The sequence below is a fragment of the Zalophus californianus genome, chromosome X (assembly GCF_009762305.2).
Source record: "Zalophus californianus isolate mZalCal1 chromosome X, mZalCal1.pri.v2, whole genome shotgun sequence".
Lineage (NCBI taxonomy): Eukaryota > Metazoa > Chordata > Mammalia > Carnivora > Otariidae > Zalophus > Zalophus californianus.
The window spans coordinates 101,659,665-101,686,060 of NC_045612.1; the positions used below are offsets into that span (position 1 = coordinate 101,659,665).

At 37.5% G+C, this 26,396-nt stretch overlaps 1 protein-coding gene across 2 annotated transcripts in view; it reads left to right on the forward strand.

Annotated features, from left to right (window-relative positions):
- Positions 1 to 26,396, forward strand: part of DMD (dystrophin) — a 2,214,577-nt gene that overhangs the window by 1,060,040 nt on the left and 1,128,141 nt on the right. For both annotated transcript variants that reach the window (XM_027607979.2, XM_027607980.2), the window contains exon 43: positions 11,069 to 11,241. In XM_027607979.2, the coding sequence (XP_027463780.1) occupies positions 11,069 to 11,241 (173 nt within the window). The remainder of the gene's footprint in view (positions 1 to 11,068; positions 11,242 to 26,396) is intronic.

The following is a 26,396-nucleotide window of genomic DNA, read 5'->3' on the forward strand; positions in this document are numbered from 1 at the left end:
ACGTGGGGCAGTGAAGTGCAATTTTACATTTTTCCTTTTGTTCTTATCGATGCTCTATGGCATCTGAGAAACTTGGGCAGATATAATTCTGAATGAAGGACTTAGGTATCTGAGGTACTGTGAGAAAAGCACGAAGAAACTTAGACAGGAAATGCAGATGGACTGCTATTCTGCTCTTTACTCTAATAGCTCAATAACCAGTAAAAGTACAACAGAATAAACGGGGACATAACTGACTATCTCACAACATCTGTTGGGACCTGAATGCCTATCTGCAATGGTTCAAGAACAATGTAACAAATCTTAAGGTTCAGTGATTCCATTCAAATTGGATTTTCATAAGCAAGTTAAGATTCAGAGCTTTGACTCCACTCCTCAGTTCACTTCAACAAATATTTATTAAGGCCCAAATACTGTGTTTAACACTTTAAAAGAGAAATAGAAGGCTTGATCCCTGCACTCTGGTAATTTGTAACATTAATTGGATACACATATCATAGTGATACAAACAAGTTAGGAAGTCATAAAAGTAGGAAAGACATAATATAGGCAAAATATAGTATAAGGCATAAGTGTAACCAGATTCAGGAAGAGAAGAAAGCAATGTGGAAAGCTGAGACTGAGAATAATTTTTACAGAGGAGAAAGCCTTTGAATATCTGTGCTTTGGATGTAACTGGAGTTTGGACAGTACTAATAGCTACCAGTTATTTATTATGTCCCAGGACATGTTTTAAATTCTTTGCTTGTGGTAACTCAAATGGTCATCACAAACAACCCTATGAAAGAAGCACTCTTATGCCCATATTCAGAATTATCCAAGCTGGAGATGGTGGTTTGGATCTGAGTGGTGGCGAGGTCAAATTTTGGATACATTCTGAAAGCATAGCTCATAGGATTTGGTGGCCACTTGCAGGCAGGTTGGTCAAGGGAGGATTCAAGGATAACAGTAAGAATTTTGTCATGAACAACTGGGGCAATGGAGCTGCCATTTAACTATATGATGTAGAAACTCGCAGAAGGATCAGGTTAGGCTGCAAGGTTTGGTGTAAGTTCAGTTGTGGTATGTTAAGCTTAAGATGTTTATTAGATATCCTCACAAATATCAAAGAGATAGTTGGATATATGTAAGTCAGAGTTTAGGAGAGGATCTTGATTAGAGATACACATATGGGAATAATTCGGGGCAATTTGTTATTTCTCCTTCACCCTTGCTCACAAAAGGTGTCTTTTCCTCTGTTCTTTTCCCAGCCCTCTTTCCTTCTCATGCCACTTCTGTGGACAATCTCGGCCACTCCCACGACCTAAATATCGGTTTGGCACCAATGGATCTTACTGGTGGAGGTGGGAAATGGCATAAGCAAGATGCCAACATTAGTATCATAGACCCGCTGCTGAGAGTGCCCAGCAGAGGGGGCATCCGGCAGATGAAGGGACTCAGCCATTTAGTGACTGAATCTGCTTAAGGCCACAGCAAAGTGTTTGTGAACCTAACAGAAATAGGACGACTTTGTGTCTCTGGCTCACTGTTGTAGCCCCAGTACATAGACTATGTCTGGCACATGGTAGGTGTTCAATAGTTATTTGTTGAGTTAATGAATAGGACAGACGTATACAGGGAAGTCAAAAGCAAGCTGGGGCATAGCACAATGAGGTAAGTCTAGGGAGGCCGGGGCTGGGTGATGCAGGCTGTGCTTAACAGTACCGACTGCTGCAGGGGAGGGAGAAGTTGCAGTGAGGAAGCTATTGGTGAACCAATAAATAGAAATTTCTTTCGGGAAGTAAATATGGTAAAAAAAAAATGTGAATTTTAGGTGTTTATAGCCATCTGCTCACATGAGTCACTTGGAGGAAGGAAGACTGAAGAATCACTGGAAAGCAATTTTAGATGGATGGATGGAGAGGGGGGAGAGAGAGAGAGAGATTTAAAATGAAGTTCAAAATACTTGAAACCAGAATATCATTATATGGAAGTCACTTTTAGGGGAAAGTACCCTAAACAATCAATTTCATATTTTTCATATTATCTTATATGTTTCTAGCTCTGAAACCATATTGTTTTAAAGATAGCCTTTCCCCCCCCCCCTTATAGAAACATTTTTACTAAGGCAGCACTGGCCAAATTTGAAGCAAACATTAAATGATTTCTGAATATGTTATTACAAACTTTAAAGTAGAAGACACAATTTCAGATTAATGTTTGTATATACACATACAATCAACATATTTTAAATTCTACCTTGTTAAGACTTTTAAACTCATGAAGGCGTGTTTGAGGTTACTCCTTGGTATAAATAGGACTAAAGATGCCTGTAAATTATAGGCATCCGTATTTCTTAATTCTGTGCTGAAGTTTAAGCAAGTGCTGAATTGAATTTTATATTTTGTATGTGAGATGCCCACTTATTTTCATGACCACAGAGTAAACAAAACAGAAATGATACTGTTTTAAATACTAGAGACCATACTGGCACTCTTCATCATATTTTTGAGACAGACAACTTAAGTGGCGGGTAAGAAACAACATTAAAAGTCCAATAACTTTTTTTAAGTTTATTTTCATCTTGTTTACGATAAGTTCAGTTTATCATATCCCACCATCCCCCCCCTCCAGCCCTGTTCAGTTTCCTCAGTATCGACGTTGACATTCGTACAAATAGGTTTACCGTTTAGGTGGATAAAGGCATGCTCCGCAGTGAAACATTCTGACAACAAGGGAGTAGTTGCTGCTTTACATTGAACAGAAGAAAAACTGAATGGCAGAAATTTGTCCCTTGTGACAGAGAAGAGAGCATAGTGAAGAGTTACTTGAGACTTTTATCTCAACCTGATTAATTGGCAAAAAGGTCCCCTGTTTGGGTCCCTAGATCAATGGTCTGTAGTGTCTAGTTTCTCTGTTTAGCCCATTGAAGTACTTATTACCCAGGGCTTGAATAAACAAAGTACTTTTGGGTTCAAATTGTTTGTGTTATGAATCCCTTTTAAAAACCAATTCTCTCTAAAGGGAGACTCATGTTCTTAAATATCATTTATCTCCAAGTTCGGGCTTTTCATGTCTCTGTTATCAAGGGACTCTTATTTAAATCACCAGCTTTTCAACTAGAAATTTGACTGATAACAGTATAGTGCATAATCTTTTTTTAAAATTTATTTATTTGAGAGAGAGAGAGAGAGAGAGAGACATAATGAACACAAGCGGGGCGGAGAGGGAGAAGCATGTTCCCCGCTGAGCGGGGAGTCCGACTCGGGACTCGATCCCAGGACCCCGGGATTATGACCTGAGCTGAAGGCAGACGCTTAACCGACTGAGCCACCCAGGCGCCCCGGTTCATAATCTTCTGTTTTTTCCTGATTTCACATAGCTGGACTTCATCTTCCAGTTGTGAAAGTTACTTTGCTATCTAATTTTTCTCTGTTAGCGGTATATAAATAAGGGTCTTATTTAACTGACTTGATTCCATGAAGCTGAGCTGCAAGGACACTGTTTTAAAATAGTAAGGACTAGCAATTCTGTATGTAATGCTGGTAATGTACAAATGCCTTCCAGAAATTAAAGTTTCCTTTCGCAGGGATAGTGACTAACGCACATCTTAGCCAACTGACAGAGAGCGCGGGGAGGTCAATTCAGAGGGGCATGTCAAAATTAAGAGCAAAATTGACGAAAAAGTGGCTACTTCGTGATTTTGCCATCATATTTTCAGGTAATATAAGGAACTATTCAGGGATAGAAATGAAAATAATATATTCTATAGTGATCCTAGGGATTTTTCTATCACCATAGTAACTACAGGGACTATGGCTTCATTTTTAGAGGGTCAAAAACTATAAAGATCACTTATTTCTAGACAAACTAGAATAGTAAAAAGCTATAAAAGATCTCATCTCTGGCTTTAAACTGTGGAAACTGCTACAGAATTTTCTTTGGTGCATGTACCATTTTTCTGTGTGCAGTGCCTCAGGGACAAGAGCATGTGTAGGGACTTTAAAAAGGATTTCCTGGACTCCAGCCAATTTTGACAACATTGTCTGAGAATACACCAAGGAGCTATTATCTAGATATCGAGGGAGTGTGACATCCCCTGCCCCAGTTTTTGCTTTTTGCTTTCCTCACTTAAGATAGAAAGTTTTCCTGCCTTTGCAACATGCTGCCCAGCATTGCTGAAACTGTTCATAACTCGATTCTGAGCAATTCTACCACTTTTTAGAGGACTGGGAGCTCTCCAGAGATTTGGCTTAAAATCAGGAAGTTTTGCAAGCTCAAATCCTCAGAGGGAGAATAGATTTACCTACTGTATGTGTGTGTGTGTCTGTGTGTGTGTGTGTGTGTGTGTGTGTGTGTGTGTCTGTCCGTGCACGCATACACATGTCCCACATCAAAGCCATAAACAGATTACTTTTATTCTGGTGGGAAAGATCCTCCTTCCCTTCTCTTAAATTTTATCCCCCTTGGAGATCACAGCTATTTATTTTAAGTGGGTGGGCTCCCAATGTACAGGCAAATGTGGCTGGTTGCCTCACTGTAAATTTAAGTAATCAGCCTGTCTGTCACCTGGCTTTTGGTATCAAATGGAGGGATTGTCAGAGTTCTGGATTGTTGCCCTTAGGCTGGCAGCCACACTAAAATGGAGTCCATGACTTACATCATCAGGAGTTGAGCCGGAGCAAGTGGTGGTGAAATCAGGCAGCCCAAGTCAGTCGAGTTCACAGAAATAGCAAAGAAGTCACTTTGACACCTGTTCCTAGCACCTGACCTAATCAAGCTAGCAGGACAGCCCTAACCATTCTACCCAAGGCTGCAGGCTCAGAGCTCTCAGAAGATAGTAATGGAATTTTGCCAGGTAAATAAAAGAAAAGAAAGCATGTAAGATGAATGTTTGACTACAGTGACTTCTAGGGCATTGATCACATATACCAGATCCATTCTGTCTTTTTAAAATTTCTGTTGCATTATCGGTTTTGTTGTTATTAGTAGTAAACCTTTCCTCAAGACGAAGTGTTTTATGTCAAATAAAGTGAACTGCAGTGTAGTACTAAGCCATTTTCAATTTTGTAGTGAAAGAGGATGACAGTGGAAGACTGTCTGCTCTGTCCAGATTTATATTTTCACACTTTGAAGTTGGTGGGATTGCTCCAGATAAGATCACCAGTGACCTCCTGAACTGTCAGGTTTCCTTTTCACTCCTGTTCCCAGCTGCACTTGGCTTGTTGGAAACTCCCTCCTCCCTCCTTCCTGATGCTCTTCCTCCTCTTGTTTTTTTTTTTTTTTTAAGATTTTATTTATTTATTCATGAGAGACAGAGAGAGGGGGAGAGAGAGAGAGGCAGAGGGAGAAGCAGGCTCCCAAGGAGCAGGGAGCCCAATGCAGGACTCGATCCCAGGACCCTGGGATCATGACCTGAGCCGAAGGCAGATGCTTAACCATCTGAGCCACCCAGGCGCCCTCCTTCTCTTGGTTTTGAAATACTTTACTCTTCTTGCTCTCCTCCTAGGTCTGATGACAGTTACTCTTCGGGCATATTCACCTCCTTCCTCGGCTGTTCCTTTCCATGGAGGCTCGTCCTTAGCCAACCTTTCTTCTCACTCTTTTATTCTAACAAAGTTCTCTGAGCAATTTGACCATCTCTTGTGCAATTAAATGACATCTAGGGGTGTTATTCCAGTGACTAGCAATTCTGTATGTAATGCTGGTAAAACATAATTTTAATCTTCTTTCCTCCAGATAAATAATCTCATAGTTTATTTCTATGTTGGTATGCCTGCCTTCCACTCACATGGTAATACATGACATGTCAGATAAGTATTCTTACCACAGACTTCAATTGAATTGCTTAAAAAAAAAAAATGAAGCCTCCCTATTGTAAGGTGTACACAGACTTGAAGAGAACACCTTGGAATTTTAGAAATAATCTCCTGGGCGCCTGGGTGGCTCAGTTGGTTAAGCGACTGCCTTCGGCTCAGGTCATGATCCTGGAGTCCCAGGATCGAGTCCCGCATCGGGCTCCCTGCTCAGCGGGGAGTCTGCTTCTCCCTCTGACCTTCTTCCCTCTCATGCTCTCTCTCTACCATTCTCTCTCTCTCAATAAATAAATAAAAATCTTTAAAAAAAAAAAAAGAAACAATCTCCTTCCCTCCCTCTCTCTGTCTCTTTCTCTCTCTCTTTTTCTCTCTGAAATTCATTCATATCACCCATAACCATTGTGTTTTACCCAGTCTCTTCCTGGGAAAACAGCTGCTCTTTTTAAGGGTCCTAACAGAAGCACTGACTTGTACCCCTTACAACGGATATTCTCTATATTCTCGCTTGCTTCTGTAGCTTCGTCCTCCACCAAGTCAGATCTTCATGCACCACAGCCATGAAGTCTTAGAATGAGGCAGGAAAACCTCCTAAGATCTACCCAAAACCTCTTTCCTGATGCCCTATGTGACTTTTAAAGTTTGCTTGAGACTGCCTCCTGGAAAGCTGTAGGCTCAGCAGTAGCCCCTCACTATCTGGCCTAGTCTCCATCTCATACATGGTTAAAATCCTCCCCAATTTTGTCTGAAAGTAGGAAAAAATATTCCTTTTATTGGTACTTATTAAGGTTTTATATTTATATTTATCTATTCTGACAGGAAACCCAAGATGTATGGATCAGAGAACACATCATTAATTACTCAAGAGCATCTTAGCACCAGTGCACATGCCCCAAACCCCCATGGGACAATGCAGTGAGAGCCGCATATTTATCTGTGTATGCAGGGCTTGCAGTAAGGGAGGGAGTCCCCAAATTTATGGATAACGGAGCTTATGCAAGGCAGCTGGCATATCTGACAGAACAAGTGAGACAGAAACAGAGACCTTTGCTCTAGGGGGTAAACAAATCCTCTCCAGAGAGAGGGAACGGTCTAGGTCTCTTATCCTCAGACTGTAAATTGGCCCATAAGCAAACAGATCTGGGAAAAGTGTTTCCAGGTCTTTCTGGTGCATTGCACTAGTCTGAACACTAAGGTATGTTTGCTATTCAATCATCCTTTAACCCAGATGCCAGTGCTCTTTGCTCAGAAAGCTCAGACCATGCAGAAATGTGAAAAGAGGAGCACCTGGGTGGCTCAGACGGTTAAGCGTCTGATCTGGATTTTGGCCCAGGTCATGATCTCAGGGTCGTGAGATCAAGCCCCAGATTGGGCTCCACGCTGGGGCATGGAGTCTAGTTAAGATTCTCTTTCTCCCTCTCCTTCTGCCCCTACCTTCCCCCAACTTGCATGCACGCACTCTCTCTCTCTCTCTAAAAAAAAGAGACAGCGAGAGAGCAAAGGAAAAGAAATGTGAAAAGATGTATGTCCCAACAGTAGTCGCCATCTCGTTTCTCTTTGCAAAATCAATGCCAGCTGCCTATTGGATATCTACAGTCTGATGCTCCAAAGGCTTCTCAATATGATCATATGCAAAACTGAACTCATCACTTACACACACAGAGAACCTGTTTATCCATCTGAAATCCTTTTACTCAGTGACACCACTATTCATCCAGAATCCCAGGCCAGAAACCTGGGAGTAATTTGAGTCTTTCCTCTTCGTCACTCAATATACAGTCACCAAGTTCTGCCAAGTTTTCTTCCTAACCAACTTTCTCAGTCCAACTCAGATATGAATACCAACTGGATACTTAATTACACTGATGGTTTTGTTTTTAATTTTGTAGGTGGGATAATGGTATTATGTGTACTTTCCTTGAAAAGCATTCATATATATTGGAAACAGGCTGAAGTATTCATGGAAAAAATATTATATTAGTTTGTTTCAAAATAATCAATTTGTGGAGGTGAATGTGTGGGAGTATAATGAAACAAGGTTGCCCATGACTTTATAAGAATTGGAACCAGACAGTAGGTGCAAGGGGGCTATTTGTACTCCTTTCTTGCTTTTGTATGTATGTGAAATTTTCCATCACAATTACTATATGAATCATGGTTTCCCATTGGCTACTGACTTACATTCACAATCTCTAAAGCACATTTTTAAACATCTCTAGCCTCTGTTTCCTGACCCATCTTCTCCTAACCCTCTACATTTCCAAAAAGTCGGCCAAATGTGACTGCTCATCTTCCCTGTCTTGTAAGCATAATGCCCTTCCCACTTTACTCAGCTATGTACACTCCAAACTGCACTTCCTGCATGAGCTCTTTCCTCAGTGTGCGACCAAATATGGTATATGATTCATTCCTTCTTTGAACTTCTGGAAAAGAATAAACTAGAATGCTCATCCAATTCTTTCTTGTCATCTAGCTGGGGCTTCTACACTATTATTTCTCCAAACCGCACCCTCTCTAACTACCACAGTAAGGTCCATTGCAAACTTCTTAAAAACAAACAAATAAAACTGTGCTTCACCTACCTTTGCTTCCTTTTTATTGATCCTGGTACATGGAAGAACTCAATAAATGTTTGCTCAATTGACTTGTCTATAACAATTCAGATGAGCAAAATAACCAAATTCATACTAGTAAGACTGGCCAAATATATACTTTTTAGCATTTTTGAAAATCAATATTATTAAAGATGTGTATTATGTAATGAACTCATGGTTTGTGATTTTTTCCCTTAAATATAATATAGATAAAAATTTTAGAATTAACTTATAGGATACAGTAGTTTATTCATTTATTCAACCAAATGCATTGAGTAATCTACCATGTGCTGGACATAGGTTTGAGTTCTGAAAACCCAATGGAGAGTAAGACAGACAACATTTCCTGGTACTTATAGGGTCTAGTCTAGTAGTGTAGAGAGACTGGTAGATATATAATTTAATGTTAGTCATAAATGTCATGAAGAAAAATGAAGAATACAGGGAATGCAGAATAGTTAGGGCTGCTATTTAAAGTAGAGTGGTAGAGAAGGCTCTTAGATGAGAAAGAAGTGAGGGAACTAGTCATATAAATGTCTTGGAGTGAAAGAATATTTTTGGCAGAGAGAACAGCAAGTACAGAAGAACCCTGGAAGCAAGAGAATGCTTGGCATTCTTGAGGAACGCAGAAAGGTTAATGAGGCTGAAATGTCTGGACTCAGCCAAGACTAAGAAAAGAAAAGATCAGAATGGTAGACAACATACAACCAACATACAGCCAAGTCATTTAGAACTTTGTAGGCCATAGTAAAGATGATGGGCTTGATGAGAAGCCATTGGAGGATTTTGAACAGAGTAGAAATATGACCTGATTTGTTTTGAAAAAATCTTTTTGGCTCTTGTATGGAGAATTGACTAGGAGAGCGGTAAGACTGGAGCAGGGGGATCATTTAGGTAGCCATTGCAATAATCCAGATGAGATATAATGATGGAATATATCAAAGCTATAGCAGGGGTGGTAATGAGAAGTGATCAAATTCTGGACTTGTTCTGGAAGTAAAGCCAACAGCATTGTCTAACAACTTGAATACTTTAAAAAGAAAAGTAAAGGGTGACTCTAAGGTTGTCAGCCTGAATAACTATTATTTGATATGCCATTTACTGAAATGGGGAAAACCACTGGAAGAGAGTGATAAGGGGATGCAGTTCAGAATTTGGTTTAAGTTTGAGATGCCCATGGGACGTCCGAGTGTCAAGAAAGCAGTTGAATTTGTGAATCTGGTTTGCAAGTTGAGGTTAGGGCTGGAAATAGAAGTTTGGGAATCATCACTGTATGGACAGTATTTGGAGTCATCAGACCAAATAGGGAGCATAGAGAGAGAAGGAAAAAAGTGTCAAAACTAAGCTAGAGCACTCCAGTACTAAGAGATCAGTCCAGGCAGGATTCAGTAAAGACTGAGGGAGCAGTGGACAAGAAGGTGGAAGAAAAACCAGAAGAGTTCAGGATATAGAAGCCAAATGAAGATAAGAGTTTTAAGATGGAGAGAGTCATCAGCCATATTGAGATGAGGACTGTGAATTACCCATTGAATCTGAACATATTGACATCACTGGGATTCAGGGATGATGATTTTAATAAGTCAGTAATTAAGAATTGCAGGACCGATCAACAATAGCCAAATTATGGAAAGAGCCCAAACGTCCATCGACTGATGAATGGATAAAGAAGAGGTGGTATACACACACACACACACACACACACACACACACACACACACACACACACACACAATGTAATACTACTCAGCCACAAAGAATAATGAAGTCTTGCCATTTGCAATGATGTGGAAGGAGCTAGAGGGTATTATGCTAAGTGAAATAAGTCAGAGAAAGACAGATACCATATCATTTTACTCACATATGGAAGAAACAAACATGGGGAAAGAAAAAAGAAAAGAGGAAGGCAAACCATTTCTTAATCTCAGGAAACAAACTGAGGGTTGCTGGAGTGGTGGGGGGTGGGAGGGATGGGGGTGGCTGGGTGATAGACATTGGGAAGGGTATGTGCTATGGCGAGTGCTGTGAATTGTGTAAGACTGTTGAATCACAGACCTTTACCTCTGAAACAAATAATACATTATATGTTAAAAAAAAAAAGAAGAAGAAGATAGCAGTAAGGGAAAAATTAAGGGGGGAAATCGGAGGGGGAGATGAACCATGGGAAACTATGGACTCCGATAAACAAACTGGGGGTTTTAGAGGGGAGAGGGGTTAGCTTGGTGATGGGTATTAAGGAGGGCACGTACAGCATGGAGCACTGGGTGTTATACACAAACAAGGAATCATGGAACACTACATCAAAAACTAATGATGTAATGTATGGTGATTGACATAACATAATAAAATAAACAAAAGAGAGACTTTAACTCTAGAGAACAAACTGAGGGTTGTTGGAGGGGAGGTGGGTCGGGGGTGAGCTAAATGGGTGATGGGGATTAAGGAGGGCACTTCCTGTGGTGAGCACCGAGTGTTATATGCAACTGATGAATCTCTAAATTCTACTCTTAAAGCAAATATTACAATAATATGTTAACTAACTAGAATTTAAATAAAAACTTGAAATATTAAAAAAAAGAATTGTAAGGCTATTTCTTATTTCTGAGGCTTATGAATTTCCTTTTTTTTCTCTTTCCATAGACAGCTGATTCATTTCTGCTGTATTTCAAATTTTCTATATTGCAGAACATAAAAGACACTTTGCAACAAATCTCAGGTCGGATTGACATCATTCACAAAAAGAAGACAGCAGCATTGCACAGTGCCACCCCTGCAGAAAGGGCAAAGCTCCAGGAAGCTCTCTCACGGCTCGATGTCCAATGGGAAAGAGTTAACAAAATGTACAAGGACCGACAAGGGTAGGTAACACTTTTCTTTTCCTAAATTACTATACCTGTTTTCAGAGAACCATGGAGTTCATTTCAGTGTTCTCTGTGGAAAGGTAGGGAGGAAGAAAGGGAGAAGTATTACTATCATTGGAAAAAAGTAAGTGGAGTGAGAACAAATAATGGTGAACAGACTAATGAGCTGAATTCTAGAAATTATTCTGTACTGGGGTTAGCATTACGTTGGAGCACTATATTACCTTCTAAAATTTCACATAATGTCAAATAGGTTTTGTTATTTAATTGAGGTGGCTTAAATACTGTACAGTATACAATGTTTATCTTTGGTCAAATCTGTGTCCTGTATATTTATAGCAGATTGATAATTAGATTAATGTTTGACATATAAGCTATCAGTAAAAAGTTGATTTTTACTTTCTACTTCTATTTTGAAGGTGATATATAACATTTTGCAGTCCCCCTACTCTTTTTTGCTATGAAGAATTTGTTAAGTTGATTTAAAATAATTTTTCAGGGTTTGCCTTATTTAACATATATAGCTTGTGACCACGTTTTCAAAAAGTCACATATATTCTTTAGCTTCACACCACAAGAAGGTAGAATATTGTTTTATTTTCCTATTTTAGGTTAAAAGTTCTAATTATTTAAAACAATTTGTTTTAAAGATTATAGTCTCACCATACAGTACATCATTAGTTTTTGATGTAGTGATCCATGATTCATTGTTTGTGTATAACACCCAGGGCTCCATGCAGTACGTACCCTCCTTAATGCCCATCACCGGGCTCACCCATCATCCCACCCCCCTCCCCTCTAGAACCCTCAGTTTGTTTCTCAGAGTCCATAGTCTCTCATGGTTCGTCTCTCCCTCCAATTTCCCCCCCTTCATTTTCCCCTTCTTTCTCCTAACGTCCTCCATGCTCTTCCTTATGTTCCACAAATAAGTGAAACCCTATGATAATTGACTTTCTCTGCTTGACTTATTTCACTTAGCATAATTTTAAAAAATAAAAAATAAAGATTGTAGTCTCAAGACAGTCTTCTTTATTATTCTCAAAGAAAATAAAATCATTTTTAATAATTACAGGGAACCTCCCTCTTAACTCTGTCCATTTCTAAATATCCTTACTTCTATTTTAGTCCTTTATTTACTATAGTAGGTTTCTAAACTGATACGTATAGCAGAAATCTCCATTAATTCTAATGATCATCCTCCTTTTGTTCCCAATTATCTTTCATCCAGAGTTGTTTTTCTAAAGTGTAAGAACTTCAGTACCATTATCTCATTCTCCTTAGAATTAACTCCAGATTCCTTAATTGGGCATATAAGGCCTTCACATGACTTTTGTTCTTTTGTTCAGCCTCATGGTTTATGAGTCCCTGGCTGTCCTACAACCTCTTCAAACTCTGTTCTACCAAAATACCTGTGAGCCAGTAAGAATGGCTATATTGGTATTTTTTCATACATGATTCATCTATGACCGGGTAGTAGTCAGCTATTACCATAATACGGTGGTATGAAGCTGTACACCAGAAGCCAGTGACTTAAAACAACAAGCATTTATTTTCATGGTCATGGGTCTTTAAGTTGCCTGTAGTTTGGCTGACCGAGGCTGGGCTTAACTGGGCAGCTATTTTAAGCTGTGGGTTAGCTGACGTAGACTCTGGGATATGTGTCAGGTCAAGGTCGGCTACGTTTATCTTTTTCCTGAGCTCAAAATGCAGGGTCAGTGCCATTGTCTTCTCATGACAGATCACCATGGATGAGACATAACCTCCCTTGTGGACCTGTGCTTGTATTATGGGCCACTTATGGCCTGGGCCCACATTAAATTCACTCCTATTCCACTGGCCAGAGCAAGCCTGACATCAATAGAGTGGCAAAGTAGTCTCTTCCTACAGTGGAAGGGGAAGAAGAGTGACTGTGGAACGATAATCCAAACTATTGTTGATAGTTAATAATTAATAATAAATAAAATTTTACAGCTAGAAATGACTTTAATGATTTTGCCCTGCTTCATTATTTTACAGGGGAGACTAAATTACAAAGATGTTAAATGACTTACCCAAACACATATTAAATAGCACATCTGCATATTTCCATTTTACCAAAATATTTAGCTCCAATAGGTTTGCATAGTGTATACTTACAATAAGTTACAGATATGAGAAAATGCATTAGACTCTTGGCATTCCTAAGGCATAGATTTTGAGACCATCATTAATCACCAAATTCATGAATGCTATAATGGCAAAACTCACCTTTATTAAATGTCATAAATTAAAACAGACATTACTTTTTAGGTGAGGGCAAGTAGAGAATTAAAAGCCAGACTGATTTGTGACTGCTCACTCATTATCTAAGAGACCTGCTTTCATACCTTGTCTTCCTGCAAACAGAATTTCATCATGTGTCTCAGTAAAGTTGCAAATCTCCAAAATACTAAGAGTGGCTCTTTTTCCCTGTGGGAACACAAATAGTAAACACAATGAACATTTAATTCATGAATCCTGTGTATCTATGTACTGATCCATGTATATGGATAGATATATGTAAAACAAATATTTAAGTTTTTGGGAACTTAACATTGCTGCTAAATTCTGTTTTTATCTAATTCTTGGTGGGTACTCACTGCTTCTAAAAGATATCTACAGGAAACATGTGAAAATAGAGAATTAACCTAAGATCCACCTAGTATTAGAGAAACAGTCCATTCTTTCTTTCAACAAACACTTAAGGAGTGCCACTCTGTTGTCTTTACTTTCTTTCTGATACCAGCTTTACTACTCCTCACATGGTTAATGAATTTGCCCCGTTTTCAGGAAGTTACTCCCCAAGCCTAAGAGGATAGCACAGTTCAAATGAGATAATAAAAATGAAAACAGTTTCTAGGCTACACATTGCTGTACAGCCATAAGATGGCATTATTGTGTAGCAACACAGTTCTTATCTGACATCAAGTAAGTGATTTGTTTCTTTTAAATCACTATTCCTCTTTGGAATCCCATTTAGTCAGGTACTTTGGGATGGCTCACCCATACATGTAAGTAGTTCAAGTCAAGGTGATTCTGAGCTTTAGATCTGATGTAAAGAGGACATGAGAGTAAGAGTAGTGATTCTTACAATACTGAATTTTTAGAGCAAAATGAACTGTCAGAAAATGGCAAAAACAAGGTGAGGACATTTAAAAAAATCAAATGCCATTACCAGTGATATTTCAGAAAATAAGAAATAGGAAGATAGTGCTACAGGAAAGAAGCCGATGCAAAAGAATACATATTATATGAGTCCATTTATATAAAATTCAAAAAATGAGCATATTGGGGGGTTAAAGGTCAGATATGGTTACCGTTGTGAAGAGTAGTGATTAACAAGGGCAAATCTCTTGATCTGGATGTTGTTTGCATTGATAGGTTTCTGTTAAGAAAGTTTATGAAGCTATGCACTTGTGGTTTGTATACTTTTCTCTGTGTATGCTATACTTGAATGAATTTTACACTTAAAATTTTAAAATAATACATAAATTCTTTTTTAAGTACAAGAAGGACTTAACTTCAAAATTGAAAAAAAAAAAGATATATCTTACAGAAGAACATATTACATTGTTGTACTTTTGGCATTTCACCATGGACCCCTCAACACTTTATAATTGACCGGTACCTACTCTGAGATAAGTATGTGGGCACTACTGCTCTAGAGAAAGTTTTTCCAAAGTTACCACCATCATGCTGGGACCAGAGGGCCCCATGTCAATAGGATGCTGGGAGACAGAGAACAGGAAGCTGTTTCCCTAGGGGTTTCTCCTTTGTTTAATTCCCTTAATGCCAAGCCCACAATATTAAAGCACTCACAGACTCTTGCTGCCATATGTACTGCACGAAGGAAAACGAGACAATGAAAGGAATGAAAGGGGGGAAAACAGGAATAGAAACCAAAGAAATCTGATTTGAAGAGAAAGTGCCTTAATCATCTCTGTATTCAGACTCCAGGGAATGAGCCTGTAATTCTGCAAGCCCACTCCTAACACAACTTTCTCATAAGCATTTTCTATCTCACTTGAAATTTTTCTACTGAGACATTGAGTAAATATTTTTCTCTCATGTCAAGGTGAGGGAAATAACCCCACACTCCTCACAGAGGGAAAGAATAATATACTAATCCTCATGTCATCACCATCCAATTTTATCCTCTAAAGTGGAAGCTAGAGGGACAGATGCATAATCTGGGAGCTTTTCCAGAATTGTTTGTTCCTAAATGAGACATTCAGCTATTGCAGCATTAGCAGCCTCTTCTATTTGTCACAGAGCCATATGTAGTTGGGAAGATACATGATAAGCACATGCAGGATCCTGACGACTCAGGAAAGATTAACACTGCGGTCTTAGAATTAGTCTCTACTAAATGTAAAGATTTTCATGCAAGATTGGATCTTCATATTTCCCCTCTCCCCCCACATATATGTATACGTGCCAATACATGATTCTACTGTTAGTTTTTGAACTTGGGAGAATTAAGGAAAGGTTAAAAAAAAAAAAAAAAAAGCCCTGAACATGGGAGAGTCTTTTTATATCTCACTCCAGAATCAGTGTTGTACTGACCAGGGAAATGATTCTCATGCATTCATTCATGGGACTGATATAGAGGAAGATGTGTTAAATTGAAGAAGTGAAATTTTCTGTTTGTGGCCCACTTTTTTATCACTGTTGAGACCATGATGTATGGGGAAGCCTTCTGTTTTGGTTCTTCACATCAAGATCTTTTTTAAAGAAAATCCTTATTTATCAAATCATTGATTTGATAGAACTCATTTTTAAAACTTGGTTATCTGTGTAAAGAGAATAACACATTATTTCTCTCTCCAAATGTATCAGGAAATATTCTTATTCATAGACATGAAGGCACATTTGCCAATTTGCCTAAGCATTTCAGAAATATTTTTTAAGTATTTTAAAGTTTACTGTTAACCTTCAAGCTTTCCCCAGTTAAGTATCTTGTTTGCTATCTGCTCTCCTCCATTTGTCTACATTGATTGTTCTGATTTATTTTATTGGGTCCTGGATATCAGAAATCATGTCAATTTTGCTTGCTTGTACAATGCCCAGTACAGCACGTGTGGTTAATAAATACTCTTTGATGATAATGATGATGATGAAACTATGATTTGACAGCCCTGGCATTTCATATATGCCAGAAATAAATCATCAGAACTTTAAGAAAGGCAACTTTCTTCCTGCCCTGTCATTTTCTGTAGTCACCGTCCAGCAGACCTCACCTCTACACTGTCTCCTCTGCCCTCTCTGTTCTGTCTTGTGTATTTCAGTTTAGGGGCTGCCCCCTCCTGCACATCACCTTCTCTTTTATGCTGCTCTGTTCGAGTGTTTATATTTCTTCCCAGGCTCTGTAGAGTCTTAACTAATCCCGATGTATCCTGAATATCTTTCACTGGCCAGTTGTTGCACATTGCACACCCCCGAGAGGGCAATTGTAAGCCAAATAGAGGAGGTTTTGTTTCCACCCAGCAGCCCGAAATGAAGTGTATGACTTGACCGCTGATGCCAATTACATGGAGGTTTTACCACCAGAAGCAAAGCTTTAAGCCACAAAAGATTAATCCCGTATAGTTGGTGTTTGGAGGTATTTAATGTCCATGTATTGCCTACTTACGAGTCTCATTAAAACAAACCAGTTATCAACAAACAATACCCTTATTTCATAATTGTTATTTTTAAACTCTGTTTAAAACATGAATCATTCAGGGGCGCCTGGGTGGCTCAGTTGGTTAAACCACTGCCTTCAGCTCAGGCCATGATCCCAGGGTCCTGGGATCCAGCCCCACATCGGGCTCCCTGCTCATGCAGGTAGCCTGCTTCTCCCTCTGCCTGCCGCTCCCCCTGCTTGTGCTCTCTCCCTCTCTCTCTCTCTCGCTCTCTCTGTGTGTCAAATAAATAAATAAAATCTTTAAAAAGAAACATGAATCATTCAGTACTGTGTACCATTTGAGTCAGATACCTAAACTAGCCCTTGATGTAGATTTCCTTTTTTTTAATCTTTTCTTTAATTTCCAGTTAGTTAACATACAGTGTAATATTTCCTTGCTTACTTATAATGTCTTCTGAATTCTTCACTGTTGACAACAGTTGGCGAAGGAATTGAATGGAAGGGATCTGTTGTATTTATTTAGGAAAGGGCTTTTTGAAATGCATTAAATATAAGTTTGTTTCTACCTATCAGCTTATCTTCTGTATGTTCCTTTTGCTATTTCAAAGCACTGCAGAGTTGCAGAGTGATTTGCTTTTTATGATAGCCATTTCATACAGGATCATTTGCCTTATATCTTCAACATTTTCAGATTCTTATAAATCTTTACAGTTCACATAGAGGTTAGTTTAAAACTTGCTTCAAATAAGAAATTGACTAGATATAAAATTCATATAATCTTAGAGTTAACCATAGATCAATATCCTCAATCTTTTTCTCAAAGTAATTGAACATTTTTGTTTCCCAGGATAGCTGTATACACACATTTCCATTCTTCACCATAGATGATTCTATTTCTTCGGTGTACAGGGGCTATAGTTGGCTTATTTGTTATCTAAATAAACTCGTATTTTCATTAGGGTCAAAGGGAAAAGTTTCTAATATAGGAACCAATTTTATGCCTATAGGACTAGCCTCATTTTGGAAATAATGCCACTATTTAACTTTACTCCTTGTATGTTTCTTGGCTTTGTCATATCACAAGTCTCCCTCCTCTAAATATACATTTTTCCCTCTAAATGGAATAGAGAGTTTTGAAAGAAAGCAAAACTGTGCTAAATGTAATCTTTGCAGAAAGTCTTTTTATCAGTTAGAGTTTGTTTTGTCTTCACTAAGATAGAAGCATATTTTTTTTCTCCTTAAAAATGTAGGAGTATGCAGTCAAGGCAGGTATAATTTCTCTGCTCATTCTTGCTTTCCACCCAGCTATCCTTACATGGTAGGCCCTCCTTCACATTTTGCAAAATGGAGCTCCCACCACATCTATATTCCAAGAAACAAGATGGGAGAAGGCGGGAAGAAGTGGCAAAGTGTGCATACTAATTGTCTTTTAATGAAGTTTCCTGGGAGCTGCAATGTTTTGCTTATACCCCATTGGCCAGAGTCAGTCACATGACCACACCCAAGCTGCAAGGGATGATGGGAAATGTTACGTTTATTCCTGAATGCTATGTGCTCTGCCAAAAAGTGTTCTCTTATGGAAAAGCAGGAGAATGGATATTTGAAGAGAACTAACAGTCTTCAGTGTTTTCTCAGAAGAAGTGTATTTTGTTTTGTTTTTCAAGCAGCCCTAGGAAATATGTAAAACAGGTAGCTAAGTCTACAGTTATCTCCTTCCCCTACTCTTTTATTATTTTATGAACTCTAATTTTGCTAATATCTCACTTTGGCTTCCTGAATTCTGCTAACATAAAAGTAGAAGTTTTACATCATTGCCAATACCTGCTTGTTCTATCCCTCCATGTTCCCAAAACATTTTCTCATTAACCAATTTTTGTCCAACTCTTTCCCTTTTTTCCAACAAAGCCACTGCTTAGTCAAGAAGAGAGATGAGTAACTTAGTGGCTATAGTGTTCCTGGACTATATATTCCCTACTGACTTTGACTGAAGTTGGGTCATTCATTAATTATAGCAGTTTAGATTACTAACACCAAGAATGACCACTAAAAATTAAAGATCTAAGACCAAAGCAGAAATTATGAGAGTGCACTGAAATTTTAGGACATCTCCTTTTCTGAACATGTGAGATGGGCCTTGTGTAAGATTCAAGATCTTTTTGTAGCCACACCTATGTGCCAGGCATGCATTCAGTGTTTTACATATCTGATTGCATCCTCAGGAGAACCTTCTTTTACAGATGAGGTGCTTGAGATTTAGAGGGAATAAATCATTGTCTCAAGTATGCATAGGAAGAATATGCCAGAGCCTATTTTTTGACTCAAGTTATGAACTCTTGTCTGCTGCATTCCTTATCTTTTATACATTTCACATAGAATTTCTTGTATTTCTTGTGCTCATTGATTATGTTCTCTCTTCCAGAGACCATTCTTCAGTAGCAGTAACAGGGATACATATAAAAACTTTTTAAAACTCTTGTGTCTAAAACCACAGTGCTTTAAAGAGATGTTTAATATTTGGAAGATGGTATCTTCATATTCATTATCTGTAGAGAAATAGATTGTGATTCTATAAGATGCTTGGCAAAGCCAAGTGATAAAGGATCTTCTCAAGTGCTTGAGAAACACTGACTTGTTTTTTGGCAAAGTCCTACTCATCATTCAGGACCCAGTGCAATTATTACCATTTGGAATTATTTGCTGGTCTCAATTATTCCAGTCTCTTTGTTCCTAGAACTCTGTTTATATAGTTCTCTTACAGGTGCTCATCATGAATTTAAATGTCTTACATCACTTGGCGCAACTCTGTACCATCCGACAGAGTTTTTGTTAATACAGAGCAGCAGAAACTGTGCCATACACTTCCTGACACCCCTAAGCCAAGCACAGTATAATTCTATAGTAGCTCCTCAATACATATTAATTTTTTTTAATTGAGGAGACCTTACATGTAAATGACAAACTGCTCACTCAAAAGTTGTAATATTTTGGAATGAATAAGGTTATTGTTTCTTTGGTTAACAAGAACCTCATTGCCATTATAGTTTATTCAATGAAATATTTATGTAGGGTAAATTTCCTCATATTTACTTTCAGTATTCCATAATATTACTGAATTATGACGTTGAAGTATGGATATACCAATATATGAATAATATGAGATCTTGGTATGTTCTTTATGGTATGTGAGAGAAGTAAACAGTCTTTCATAAAGAAAAACATACCCACTAGCCACTAAAGTCAACATAACTTCCTGGTAGAAGACAACAAACTTTGTTTGCTGACTTACTTGCTTGTTTTAACTTCCACTATTCTGGGGTGGGGGGGGGCGGGATTTGTTACCATTACAAAATTCTGACACCTTAAAAATCTGTTTACTCTGTGAGAATTGCAAATTCTTACCTATAAGGTGATTATCACAAGAATTATTTTATTAGTTTTTAGTTTATCCATGGACAGTCTCAAATTTCTCTTGAAAACATCAGTTTACTCAAGGGAAAGCTGCCCATTACAAGCTAAAAATGTGTATTTTGAGAGATTTCTGCTTAAAACAAACATTTTGAAATTCTATGTGGTTTCCCAAAATGGTTAGATACTTAGAAAAATAAATAGCAGTTTAGATGGACATTTTCAAAATTCTTAATATTTAAATAATTTGTATCTTTTAGTAAATTTAAGATAGAGAGATAGAGAGATAGAGAGATAGATAGATATACACACCAACCAAAGGTGAATTTTGAGGTAATCAGAGATATAATCTTTATGGGTACCTCCCATAAAGTAGTAGCACCACAGTTAGGAAATAGATGCAACTCTCACATTTGTCTTATACCAGTTTCCCTATCTCCCAGTAATGTAGGAATGACCCAAGGTAACTGTCCACTGGGCCCTTACCAAAGTTTGCCAGTATTGGTCAGTTGCTGCTACAATAATTCTGTCTAACAAACACACCCAGAATTAACAATAAATCATTATTCTCATGTTCAGGGCTACTTTAAGTCAACTGTACTTCAGCCTTTGGTGCTATAGGATGAATGAATATATCTGACCCATTTGTTTAATTCTGGGGCCAGGCTGGAAGGGCAGCAGATACTTGGGACATATTCTTCCATGGCAGAGTTGAGAACTCTCAGAAGGGCAAGCAGAAACATGTGATGCCTTGAAGACCTTGACTTAGAACTGACACACTATCTCTTCCATTCACATCCAATGGTCAGAGGAAGTCACGTGGCAAACCCAAATTCTAGGAGTAGAGGAATAAACACTGCCCACCATAAAGCCATTTCAAGAGTGAGGATACATAATTCTACTACAGAATAGAATTGGGAATAACAATTTAAAATACTACACTACTCTAGTAGAATATTATAGCATCCTTTAAGCGTTTTTGATGGTGTGCGTGTAACTTTCTGAGAAAACCCAGCTTGTTGATTCCACTTGAAAATGTATCCTGAATCCACTTTTTTGACAGGTTTTATCTCCAATCCAATAAGTTGGGGGAACTTTTATTTTACAAAAAAAAAAAAAAACCCTCCTGTAATATTATGAAGCAGAAATTTAAAGACCCTTGAAAAAATAGAATATTGAAACAAACTTGGAATCACAATTTTATTTACCAACTTGAGAGTCTCCTTGTGCTTCGGCACTCTTGGAAGTTGGATTTCCAAATAGCATCATGACTTCCCATACCCAGCTGTCTGCTGCTTGAAACTACCATAAGCTGACTATCACAGCTCATAGTATACCCTTGAAGAAGGCCATCTGGTTTATGTCTCTTGGCAAAATTTGTTTAAAAACAAGCAGCTGCATGACAAAGTAAGAAGGAGTCTCTGTCTAGCTGTGGTAAATAAGTAGGTTTGCAATGCACATAATAAAGCATTTTGTAATCCAAGCCAAAATTTCTAAAAGGGAAACATGCTTTTCTCACAAATAAAAGAAAAATCCACAGAATTCAAAGGCATGGAAGGGACTCTATCAAATTTATATTTCAGTGGCTTAATATTATGAGAAAAATAAAACTCTATTTGTGATTAGATATGCCCTTCTGGTAAGAACTAGTTTTTGTATACTTATATAGCATCCAATGATTGGAAATTATTTTTAATTACATTAGAATTCAAATTTCTTAAAGACCTATTCTTTGAATCCTAACATAGTTGGTATTTAATGATTTATTGTATATTCTCTCTTTCCTTCTACCAGGTCTCTCTGTATCGCATTACACTTACTCTATCACAAAAAGTATACAGGCTACTCCAAGCTACATTTTTTTGTTTTGAAAGCATGAATTGATTTTCCAGTTCAGTTAAGTATTTTTTCTTAACTCCAACTATGAGGCCAGAGTAACCAGTGTTAAGGATTGATTTTGGTGTTAATCCAAAAGCAAATCCTGAGACAAAGATTTGAGTTCAGGTTGTTAAATTAGGAGGTGATTCAGGAAGCTGTGGTACAGTAGTATGGTGGTAAGCAAGGGAAGGGAAAGTAGCTTATGTGGAATATTAGCAAGCCAGCCACTGCTGTGGGGGACTGGGGCTTAAATCTGTGGAGAAAGACTGGGAAAGTATAAAACAGGTACATCTCAATCATTTTAAGCAAAAGGCATGCATTAGAACTGTGATATTTATACTCCAGTTCTTATTAGTCATTTTTAAGGGCTGCTTATTGTGTCCTGCATTTGGGTATAATGTCTTGTTTGCTTCAAAGAAAGTCCTCAGACTAAGACATATAGTTAACAGTGGCTGTTGGCCATTGTCCAGGTCACACTGGAGAGTCAAGAGTCAAGACAGTGGGTGAAGGTCCAACAGGATCTGCTGCACTATGGAGGGGTGGGCATTATTCCACTTAATAAGGCCCACTATACTTCCTTACCCAGCTGTTCACTTTTCTGCTTATTTGTGCTACTTTTCTGATTTCTGCAGTTTTCCAGATCACGCCTTACCATAAGCATTTGCATGCTGAGGCTTGTGGTCTATATTTCTCATTCTTCCTCATTGGCTTTTTTTTGTTTGTTTACTCTTTTACTGATGTTTACTTTTGTCATTTGTTATTTCTATGTTATTTCTAACTGTTTAGGTGTTTGAATTATTGAGTCTTGCATTAAAATTTTAATAAGGACTTAGACATTTGTGTTTTTTTTTTTAAGTGGGATTCATACCAGTTAGAGATACAATTAGAACTAAAAATTAAAGGTCATAGACACAGTCTTTCTTAAGTCAGATTCCTGAATGGCATAGTAAGACTTGAATTTTCTATCACCAATAAATAACTTCTTCAGGAGATTAAAAAAAAGAGTTAATTTAGGAAAATTTTACTTGTATTCCCAGTTTATTCCAAGTCTTCTGCAAATTATCTGACAGTATTGTTTCTAGCATCAAAGGACAAGTTAAAAATCATACTTACTTTTTTATGGTTGCAAATTTCTTGAGGGCTTCTATTACTTGTTTGGATAAGCAGACTACATTAATGGTGTTGGTTAGACATTTTTTTTTATTTTATTTTATTATGTTAGTCACCATACAATACATCATTAGTTTTTGATGCAGTGATCCATGATTTCATTGTTTTCGTATAACATCCAGTGCTCCATGCAGTATGTGCCTCCTTAATACCCATCACCAGGCTAACCCATCCTCCCACCCCCTCCCCTCTAAAACCCTCAGTTTGTTTCTCAGAGTCCATAGTCTCTCATGGTTCATCTCTCCATCCGATCCCCCCCCCTTCATTTTTTCCTTCCTTCTCCTAATGTCCTTCAGGCTATTCCTTATGTTCCACAAATAAGTGAAACCATATGATAATTGACTTTCTCTGCTTGACTTGTTTCACTTAGCATAATCTCCTCCAGTCCCATCCATGTGGATGTAAAAGTTGGGTATTCATCCTTTCTGATGGCTGAGTAATATTCCATTGTATATATGGACCACATCTTCTTTATCCAATCATCTGTTGAAGGGCATCTCGGCTCTTTCCACAGTTTGGCTATTGTGGACATTGCTGCTCTGAAGACGTTCTTTACTCATTCTCACATTGTCAAAGTCCTGGAAGATCAAAAACACAATTCTTTGGATGTCTCTAGAGAAACTAAGAATAAATTGGTTCTCTCTAGAGATGAATGAAGATAAATTTTACTCATTAGTTAATTTTACCTCATGATCAGAATTCTTTGCCACATGAAAATCATTTGGTTTATGAGTGGTAGCATGAAGAATAATGAGAATGATTAGAGATCTAGAAGACTTGACTAGATGACAGAAAAAGAAAGCAAAACTTTTGAAAGTTTCAGGGAGACATGAACAAGGCTGGAAGTATTTTAAGTTTGAAGAACACAGAAAATACGATACGTGAAAATAAGATAAATGAAAAAGAAAATAAGATAAATGAAAATCATTTATTGGGAAGAAAGAGGACTGCAATTTGTGTGAAGATTTTTTTTGTTTTGTTTTGTTTCTTAGTAAGGAAATACCTGTGGAAAATCTGAGGAATTAGGAAAGCTAGACTTCTATAACTGTTGTTTCAAAGGTCACAAAGGAAATTAAATTGTAGATTGAGTTTAAAAGCACTGGAATTACTTCCAGTCCCATTTTTTTAGGATTTTGTGCACAGCAAGAAAATAGATCACAGCTCACAGCATAGCTAAAGGGGAACATTTAGGTTTTCATTAGTCTCAGTATAGACTGCTTCATGGACCCTTTGGATTTGGTGACTTATGTCATTCATGAAAGGTGTAACCAATTACTGTATTATAATAATATAATAATTATTATTATACAACCATTTATTGGTGGGACAGGGCCCTGTGTTTTCTTGATGTTATATCATAAATAAAGAAAAGGCACTGAGAAATATATATTGTATGAAGACTACCCTTATCACTCTCATCAATGGCCATAAAATCTGATTCCTTATCTGTGCAGTGCTTCAGTATATCTGCTTTTGCTTCAAACCACTGTAGTTGTAAGAGATGTCTTTTATCAATGATATTTTGCAAAAACTGTTTTATAGGGAATAACTGTGAATATTAGAAAATATAATAGATATGAAATGTTTTTCACGAAATAGCTCTCTAAATGATTTTCATGATAACATTTCTGCCCATGATGTCTAAATCCTTGTATCAAAGACGGCAAATGGACAGAACTTAAAAGACTTATCTCACAAATATTCTATTATTAATAAGATAATGGAATTTGGAGACAAAAAGGCAAAAGAAAATACAGTTTAGCCTTAGTAAGGAAACTCAGAAAGTAAAATGGACTGGTTATACTAGACTTTTTTACATACATGGGTTTGCTTTTCTACATTAAAGAGATCTAGAGACAATGGATTTTCGTTCACTTTTTATTCTGCTGAAAGCAGCAGTCTTTTAGACTGTATGAAGATAGTTTAGAAGTGAGCTTCATTTACTTATCTTGCTTTAAATGTCTAATATATGAAATTATTTTTGCAATGGATACCTAAGGGATAGCGGAGAGTAGATAGGAGGGCAAGGAAGAATGATTTCAGTTAACGGACTTTGTTGCCCTATGTCTATCATTACATGGAAGATTTCTGCTACCACTCAACATCCTGGATAGACTTCCTGTAGGGGGAATTTTTCTTTTCTTTCATTTGTCTTCCATGGCTAATACATGCATTTCATGTTATTAGGTAGTAACAATCAGTCAAGGTTTTCATGAAAAGTGCTCTCCTTTCATCCTAAGGAGAGAGTTTTCATGACAGTTTCATTTAGTGAAACATGACCCCCAAAAAGTTAGCATTTAGTAATTCCATATATGTTAATGGTGTCATTTTAATAAATTTACACAATAAGAGACCACATTTTGCCAAGTTCCTGACAGTAACAGTAGTAAAATGTAATTTCTATTGGCATGTGTTCACATTATTTTGACATGGTGGCTGTATCTAGTAAGATTGATAACAAAATGTGCCTTCATGTACTAAAATTTAATGACAGTTATTCTTCCAAAGCATGACAGTGTCCCTAATAGCCGACATTCTGCAAAAGATTCTCTTTTATCACATGGCAAGTGTTCACCATATCTCTTTCTTGAGTTTTCTTTAAAGATTTATATCCTATATTCTGTTCCAGAAATCTAGTATTAAGATGAACAAGCAATGAACACAAAATGGTTGTTGTTGTATATAATGAATCTTTAAGAATACTGATAGAAATTTTCATGATGTTATTTAGATGATATCTTCAGGCATGTACTTCTGTTTTCTGCACTTAAAACACCTATACCTTAATGAGGCTTCCCAATTCCATGAAGATATCACCTTTATGTCTTATAAGATCCTCAGGCAAATACATTTCCTGTCCCCTCTTTATTCTTCCCTGTACTTTGATTCCACATCTCAGCACTTATCAAGTTCTGTAGATTCTTACTTTACAACTCTTTTCATGTCCTCACTTTTTTTTTTATTCTTCTTGACATCAATTTCAAGTCAATAGATTCCTTGTAAGAGATCTTGCCCTACCCAAAACCCCTGTCTAATTAGACAGATTAATCTTTCT